Below are 7802 nucleotides of genomic sequence, written 5' to 3'. Positions count from 1 at the left end.
GACTTGGCCAGGACTCTAAGTGTTTTCTTTTCGTTTTCGGCGGCGGCAGCGGGGTGGCAAACAAATCACAGAATCGTATTGAATCGAGTATGTGCGTTAACTGAGTTGTCTTCTCCTGCTGTTCCAACTGGCTTTTCTTCTATCTTTTTCTATTTTCTTGACAATTAAGTGTCTGCTGGATTTCGGTGTTTTCTTTCATTGTAGTTTGACAACTTTTCCAACAACTGACCAAGTGCCTTGTAAGAGTGGTGAGTTCGAGAGGAAATTGTTTTGGATATGAATAGATTGAGGGCCCCTTGACGAAGGAAATAAATATTTATTCATATTTCTACCTACAGTAAAATAATTTTCGATATGAAATCCCAAAGAAGATACATATATTGATAAAGAAAAATTGTGTAATATATTATTTATGTAAGCCCGCATTAATGGCCAGACATTTTTTATCTTTATAAAAAACATTCTTATCAATACTCGTAAGTACCAACGACAAGTCAAAGATGGTTTTATAAATGGTTGGTTTACTTAATGTTTCATCTTATCAATTTGAAATGCGCTGTCTTTTTGTTTGTTTATACTGAACACAAGATAATTTTTTACGCCTGCTTTTATTGTACGTTCCCAAGGGCAAAGTAATAAGAGTGTCAAAATAATTGTCAGTCGGCACTAGTTTTATAGGTTCTACATGCTAATCGAGTAATCATCATTATTACAAACCAATCGCAGTTGTGCCTGCAGTTCCAGTATCTCAAAATCACCTCATTGGGCCATGAAAGCAAATAGATAAATCCCACCGACAAGCGATAAAAATACACAACTGCCCCTAAACCAGGGTAATTAGCCAACTGCAAACGGTAGAGTGAAGTGAAGTGATTTGTCAATCAATTAATCAGTGGCAAAACGTATCGGATATTTTTGCCTGTGAACACGCGGCCATTGATTGATTTATGAGCTGCTTGTTAGATATTAGCGAGGCAAGGAAAAAAAAGAACAAAAATAAATGGTGGCACAGTCATATATTTCGCTATCGCTTACGTTTATCTTATCACGCATACCTTCGAACAAGTTGCCAGCAAATTAAAGCGCTGATTGCAGCGGAGTATTGAGACACCTGATTTTCGTCTGCTGTCTCTACACCTTTATCGAGTTTTGTTCTTTTGAGTGGGACTTCTTTTTACGGGCCCTCACCCACTTCGGTTTACTTTTATTGACATCGTTTGGCCGTTAAAGTCAACTAAAAACTAAATAAAGAGAATGACGCAATAACTTAGGCAAGTGTTTGGGTTTTGGTTTGGTTATTTTTCTTCTTTTTTTTCTATGGATGGTAAGTAGGTTACATCTCCCCTTTTCTTAGGCCTTGATCAGCAGCAGGACGAAGGCGAGGAAGCCAGAAATCAGGGTCAGGGGCACAGTCTGTCCGGCAGAACTGGCACGACAACTGAAACATTTGGATAAATTACAAAATTAGTGTATTTTTTTTAAGGGACTTTTGGGGGCTAACTCACTCCAACTGCGTGACATTGCCGTAGGTGTTGTTCTGGAAGTTGGTAAAGCTCGTGGAGGCATCATTGTTGGCTTTGTTAATGCCCTGGGTTGTGTAATTCGATCTGCCCAGAATAAATCCAGCACTGGTCGATGCGTTGTTCGCATCCGTGTAGCTGCATCCCACGAGGTACGTGGAGTTCACATAGCTCAGCAGCTTGACGTACACATACTCGTTCTTCTGGCCATTCACCAAGGACACATTGTAGCCGACCAGGTTGTTGCTCGCAGATAGAGTGATGTTCGCCGTTTCATAGACGTCCACCAAGGTGGAGAGGTTGTTGCTGGAATGGCTGACATTGACCAGCACATTCGAGTTGTTCCAGATAGCCACGTTCAGGGTGATGCAGGCCACATTCGAGGCTGGATTGCGGGCCAACTCGATCCACCTGCCAGTCAGCTGGAAATTAAGAAGAGGATATTTTTATAAAGGAACTAAGACTTTGCTTCACCTATCAATGGTAAATCGGAAAACATATGAAATATTTCTACTCAAAAATATTTTAACTATCAATTCAGTTAAAATTTAAATTATTTATATAAAAAATTAACTACAAGATTAGAAAGTTATTAAATTTGAGCAATTTGGTAATAACAAAATAAAATAAAAAAGCATAAATAAAATAAAGACAGGTTATTTTGTTTTCGTTTAAAAAATAAAATCTATTGGGAACATCAGTTATCCTTTTAGCAGAGCTATAATGTATTAAAATATTATTTAGGAAATAATATTTCAGTTTAGATTGCCGATATCCAAAGTGATTTTTTAGTACCATTTCTTATACTAATAGTACTATAATACTAATGATATTTCTTCACTCACTTCCGTATTGTTGAAGCTAATGCTAGGGGCTTGGGCACAGGTTTGTGGGGTTGCAGTTTGGGCTAGAGCCATCGAAATGCAGGCCACGATGGCCAGGAAAATAATCACACTCTTGCACATGATGTCACTGGGTGGTTTTGTAACTTTTATCTGTAAGGTATATTCCGCTTTTTGGTTCCGGTCCTGCGATCGGTTCGCTGTGAGTGCGTCGTTCAACTGAACTGGCTTCGCATCCGCAACTGGCTTTTATAGGCGGGTATCTTTTTCCCGTATTTTCGCAGCCATTATCGACGGGCCTGCACTTGTGGAGGCGCCCGGGCTCTGTCACCGATTTACGTACATCTGACGTCTGTTATCGCCTACCGTGGAATGACTAATCCCCCGGGACTCTGATTGCTGGGCCCAGAATAGTTATTGCTTTCCGCTCTTGTTCTTGCACCTTCGAAAAACTCCCCTGCACATTGGTCAATAGGTTGTCTTAGCTGCAAAGCTCTTTGCCATCATTTTCCGGGAAATGATTCTCCTGGCCAGAAATTAAAAAATCAGTCGCCATTTAATTGGTCTGCATCTAAACTTCCGCTTTGATTGCAGCAAAGATAGTTAAAGTTTTTAGTTTTTTTTTTGTTCGAATTTTATTATATTATAATAATGTTTATTGTTTCATTGAGAATATTATTACGAATATTATAATTATGCTTATTGTTTCATTGATTATATACTCATCCATTATTCATATTTAGACTAGTCAGTTCTGTGCTTTATAGATATCAGAAACTTTTCTGTGGTTTTATCGAACTCTTCTTCCCTTCTGAGAGCGGTTGTACTATTTCCCATTAGTCATTTCTTACACTCGGCAATGCCATGCCGTAAACAAGGTAAGTGGTCTTATCATTACTCGTAGATACCAGAAACATGTATTAAATTAATTGAAGTCTTCCTCGCGGAGTTTTATCTAAACATTTTAGTGATCTATCACCCCAATAAAAATATACATATAGGGAGGAAACGTCTTCAGTTCTGGATTAAATTGCTTTATCGCCGACAGACAATGAGTCACTAATGAAAACAATAACAAGAATGCATAAAAAAAACAGAATCAGAGACGAAAGAAGGCCGAATGGCGATAAAGAAACATTTTTAATAAGCAACCTGGTAGAGAAATGTATTTTTTCAATGTTAAGAAAGGTTCAGCAGATATGGAATCATTTTATATTTTAGCAAAGATTTTTCTATGAGTCATTAAAAATGAAATTTAGAAATCATAAAAATCAATATGAATGGATTTTTATTTATTTGATCTCTGAATTTAAAATTTGATACAAAGCAAATTGAAATTAACTTCTTTTTTTTAGTGCTAACTAATTTATTTGACGGTCAGCAAAAATGGCCAGAATCAAGGCCATGGCAATCAACATCATGGAGATAATGGCAAACGGGTTGGCTGCGGATGGTGCATAGCATCTGGAAGGAAAAAAACTATAAGATAAGTTGGAAATAAATATGAATGAATATTATCAATTGAAATATTAAATAAATATTTTTTATTATTTATCACATTTCAACATTCACTTACGTTCCTCCCTGAGTTATTGTCGACATGGTGCCATTCAAAAAGTTCGAGGACAGACCAAAGGCCATGCTCTCAAGTTTATTTAAAGCATCGGTGGTGGGGGTACGATCCCTGGTGAGGATAATGCCGAAGGAGGTGCTATTATCGGTCTGATTTGTGTAGCCACAAAGTAGGGTAACATCGGAGTAGTCAGTGTAGAGAACCTTGTACACAGCATAAGGAGTGTAGCCAGGAGGATTCCAGTAGGTAAAATTAAAGCCATCCACGGCCGCGGAATTATTCACCACTGTGAGGGTGGCATTCATGGTTTGATTCACCCATGGGTAATCGGGCGATACGGCGTAGGTGGTGTCGATCAGGACATTATCCTGGGTTTCATTTGCCAGCACTGTTATGTTTACCTCAGTGCAAAAGTCTCCTCCAGCCGGCTGACGAGCCACCTCCCACCAAATGCCAGAGAACTATTAGGAAAATTTCCCATTAACCTTTAGAAAATAACCTCAATTTTGTAGTTCCCTCACCAAACTAAGATCCACAGCGATGCTTTCGGTCAAATTACACAGTTCCACATAATCGCCAGCCTGGGCTTGGGCTGTAAAACTTCCTTGAAGAAAAACCAAGAGGCAAAGGAGGCCCAAGGCATAAGTCCTAGCTGACATAATGGCGAATGGGTGGGTTGCTTGTGACTCGGCCGCAGATCAAGAACTGAAGCCGTGAACATATAACCATTGGTCATCAGGTAATTATCTGACCTAAGTCGGTAATCAATCAAATGATATCTAATGACTGCGTGATCACGATAAATAAATTATAAGAATGTATGTCCAGGGCTGCACTTTTGCATTTACATGTCTTACTCATCGGAAAACATTTACATATTTTATTGTGTTTTTCCAGAACCAAATTACTTTCTAATCCCTTTGTTAATTTAAGCAAGATATAATAAAAATGATGAATCATTGGAAAACACAGATAATTATCTGTGTTTAAATGACATGTAAATGCCTAAACCAATATACCTACCCTTTTTTAATTTATGGATAGTCCCGTTTTTATAGCTCGTAAGTCACATGATTTGTGACTCTGTTGCACTGGTGAATGTATCTAGGAGTCTATTACACTTATGGCTACTGTAGGACGCAATTACTAGTAACCCCCGGCAAATGATAATTACCTAACATGTGCCTGCGATATCTTGCGGTCAGATAGATAGCGATAAGAGCTTTGTGACATACAACACCTTGAGTGTTTAGCAAACAAATGCACTTGTTCACATTTCAGGTCATTGTTCAATTTTTAGCAAGAAAATCTCTTGAATGAAACTGCCTTGTTAAGGGAACTCTTTACTTTACACCACTTCAAGCGGTGAGTAACTGAAAGATTGCTCGCTTTTCAATTCATTGTTCAACACTGACCCATATTGTCGAAACCTTAGGTACTTTTTTTTAGCTGTTCTTTAAAGTTGACCCACCTCAAAATGTGCCAAGAATCTCTACAGCCTTTGTATGATTTATTCTCTGTGCTGATACTGTCAACTTTCCACTTCTTCGAACAGTGTTGAAAAGCGCCATGTAGTGGGTGGGCATACGTGTGCTCTAAGCTCGAGCGATTATGTTAACGGCTGCATGTCCTCGAGTTGTCTTCGACTTGTCTTGTAAGCTCTCAAACGCCTCCATAGCACATTAATTTTAAATGTCTTACAAGCTCCCCGAGAAAGAGTAAGGGATAGTTGGGCGAAAGAGAGGGGAAGATGATAGCACTAGTTTGCCTGCGTGTGTCGAAAACGAACATTTTGGAGTACAGTTGACACACATTCGCCGTAACTCGGCCATAGGCTTTTGTCTCGGGAGTCGTTTTATCCCGGCAAACTTTTGCCAACTGCCAAAAGTTGACTACCAAATGAGGAAAAAAGCAGCTGGCAGAATGGTGCCACGCCCACAACCAGAGTTGGTATCCTAGGTAGCTTGTATCTATTATTTAATTAAAACTATTCGGGGTGAGAGAGAGCGAGTGTGTGTGTATGGGGCTAAATAATTTAATTGGGCCATGTGTGAAAATTTGTAATGAATGACAAAACGCTCTCCGGCACAACTGCCAGCATAACTTTTGGAGTTTGCTGTTAAAAGGTGAGGGGTTCAGTTCTGTTCTGGGGATAGAATACTGCTGAGAGAACACTGAAACTTTTGATTAACGCAAAATAGAGTTGAGGCTTCCAGGAGACCGAGCTAATTGCCATCGCACTCAATAGTGCAGTGCTAGTTAAATGTTTTTTTAGAAAGACAAACAATAAAATTCTCATGCAGTTATTAATTTTTCGTTTAACTTTTTGACTCCAACTTTTAACTTTTCTAATTTTATATTGTCACTTTTAAAAACAAACATTTATGCATTTTTGACTTTGCTTATGAATGAGTTTCTGCAATAAAATAAATTAATTTTTCAAAATTTTAAAATATTTCTATTTTGAATACTCTACTTTTTCGTATATTTAGTTTACTCTATAGTTCAATGGCTCTTACAATAGCTCTGGTTTTTCTGTGTTGGCTAGGTCAGTTCTATCATAAATTTGAAGGTGAACTTGAACCTTGTTGATATCATGGCTCACCGCCAATTAAGTGGCTTCAGTTCAGCTGAAAATAATTCAGCTACTTAAATCTATTGTGTGGGTTCATTTAAGTGACGACACGTGTTTAGGTCTGACAATAGACCCGAAGAAAGCTCGAAATAAACATGACATTATTTTAGTATGCGGTTAACTAACTTCCTTCTTCACCTGATTAGTTTGATTGAGCTTGTTATAAATCTCCAGGCAAACTGCATTTAATTACATCATTTTCGCTGAAGCCTTGTAGCTTTCAACAGCAAACACACTTGACGATGAGATGTGGCTGCTTTCCCTTTTCCTTTTCCGGCTTTTTGGAACCGCAGCAAAAGTGCAGCTCGTTCGCCCTGCGAAAATAATTAGGTTGTTTATCTTATTGCAGGCGTATGTGAGGGAATGTATATATCCCTGGCACAGGCTCCCCATTGCTGCCACTGCAAGTGACTGTTAATTACACCATGAGCTTTATGCAAAACCCCAAGAAAAAGAAAGAGCAGTGCAAACTTTCTATTAAAGCGAATCCTGTAAGGAGTGCGCACACACATGCTACTTGCTACATATATCCCCCCTTCATCGCACTCTTTTGTGGAGTTCCTACTCAAGTGCGCACTGCGCAAGCCAATTTAAATTTTAAAATAAGCACATTAACTGCATGCACAAGCGCTAAAACAAACCCGGCCCCTCATCCGCATTTTGAGCCCCCTTTTCTCCTCGGAACACACGCGCGCATATTTAATTTGATGCAGATTTACGCCTCCTCTTGAGATGGTGTCGCATTTGGAGAAAGGAGCAGGGAAAGTGTTTTAGTGCACTGAGAAAAATGAAGGAAACAATCTCTAAAAAGTAATAATTCATTTATATTTTTTAGACTCTTTATAGACATCACCATTCCATTTAACCCCTTTATCACCTTTCTCACGACATAAACATTTTTTCCATTCCTACATAAATACTACACTTTGTGGTCATTTCAATTAAAATACCCACCCCCGCTTAAATGTAGAAAATAAAACGCCCGGTTTTTTATATTTCATAATTTGATTTGTTTTTTGGTTTTTCTTTTTCATCCTTTTAATTATTATCCATATCTGCTTATAGACAAAGGTGAAACTAATTGTTTAATTGGTTTTACAAAAAATGTATAAACTAACTAGCTGTTGGGGCATAATTAATTACTAATCATTTTGTTAATTTAATTGATATTTATATTGATGTTAGGGTTTTTACCACTGGGATTTCTGTTTACCTCGACTAACTGCTATTAA

The 7802-nt window shown here is 38.2% G+C and overlaps 2 protein-coding genes across 2 annotated transcripts; both read right to left on the bottom strand.

The window, feature by feature from the left end:
- Nucleotides 1–1001: 1001 nt before the first annotated feature.
- Nucleotides 1002–2592, bottom strand: LOC108065492 (uncharacterized). The gene is made up of 3 exons (XM_017153491.3): nucleotides 2366–2592; nucleotides 1506–1942; nucleotides 1002–1438 (listed from the first exon to the last, which is right to left on the bottom strand). Exons 1-3 carry the CDS (start codon nucleotides 2483–2485, stop codon nucleotides 1351–1353), a joined length of 645 nt encoding a protein of 214 aa, XP_017008980.2. The 5' UTR covers nucleotides 2486–2592; the 3' UTR covers nucleotides 1002–1350.
- Nucleotides 2593–3714: 1122 nt separating this feature from the next.
- Nucleotides 3715–4651, bottom strand: LOC108065531 (uncharacterized). The gene is made up of 3 exons (XM_070217465.1): nucleotides 4457–4651; nucleotides 3939–4396; nucleotides 3715–3841 (listed from the first exon to the last, which is right to left on the bottom strand). Exons 1-3 carry the CDS (start codon nucleotides 4592–4594, stop codon nucleotides 3724–3726), a joined length of 714 nt encoding a protein of 237 aa, XP_070073566.1. The 5' UTR covers nucleotides 4595–4651; the 3' UTR covers nucleotides 3715–3723.
- Between the last annotated feature and the right edge of the window lie 3151 nt (nucleotides 4652–7802).

Source organism: Drosophila takahashii, chromosome 3R (assembly GCF_030179915.1).
Source record: "Drosophila takahashii strain IR98-3 E-12201 chromosome 3R, DtakHiC1v2, whole genome shotgun sequence".
NCBI lineage: Eukaryota > Metazoa > Arthropoda > Insecta > Diptera > Drosophilidae > Drosophila > Drosophila takahashii.
This window is presented reverse-complemented; position numbering and strand designations above follow the sequence as displayed.

Coding starts and splice junctions, on each gene's coding strand:
- LOC108065492 (XM_017153491.3), bottom strand. CDS start 2,485: ATGTGCAAGAGTGTGATTATTTTCCTGGCCATCGTGGCCTGCATTTCG. Junction 1,943..2,365: donor TTAGCTTCAACAATACGGAA/GTGAGTGAAGAA, acceptor CTTAATTTCCAG/CTGACTGGCAGGTGGATCGA. Junction 1,439..1,505: donor GGCAATGTCACGCAGTTGGA/GTGAGTTAGCCC, acceptor CAAATGTTTCAG/TTGTCGTGCCAGTTCTGCCG.
- LOC108065531 (XM_070217465.1), bottom strand. CDS start 4,594: ATGTCAGCTAGGACTTATGCCTTGGGCCTCCTTTGCCTCTTGGTTTTT. Junction 4,397..4,456: donor TCGCTGTGGATCTTAGTTTG/GTGAGGGAACTA, acceptor TTTTCCTAATAG/TTCTCTGGCATTTGGTGGGA. Junction 3,842..3,938: donor ACAATAACTCAGGGAGGAAC/GTAAGTGAATGT, acceptor CTTATCTTATAG/TTTTTTTCCTTCCAGATGCT.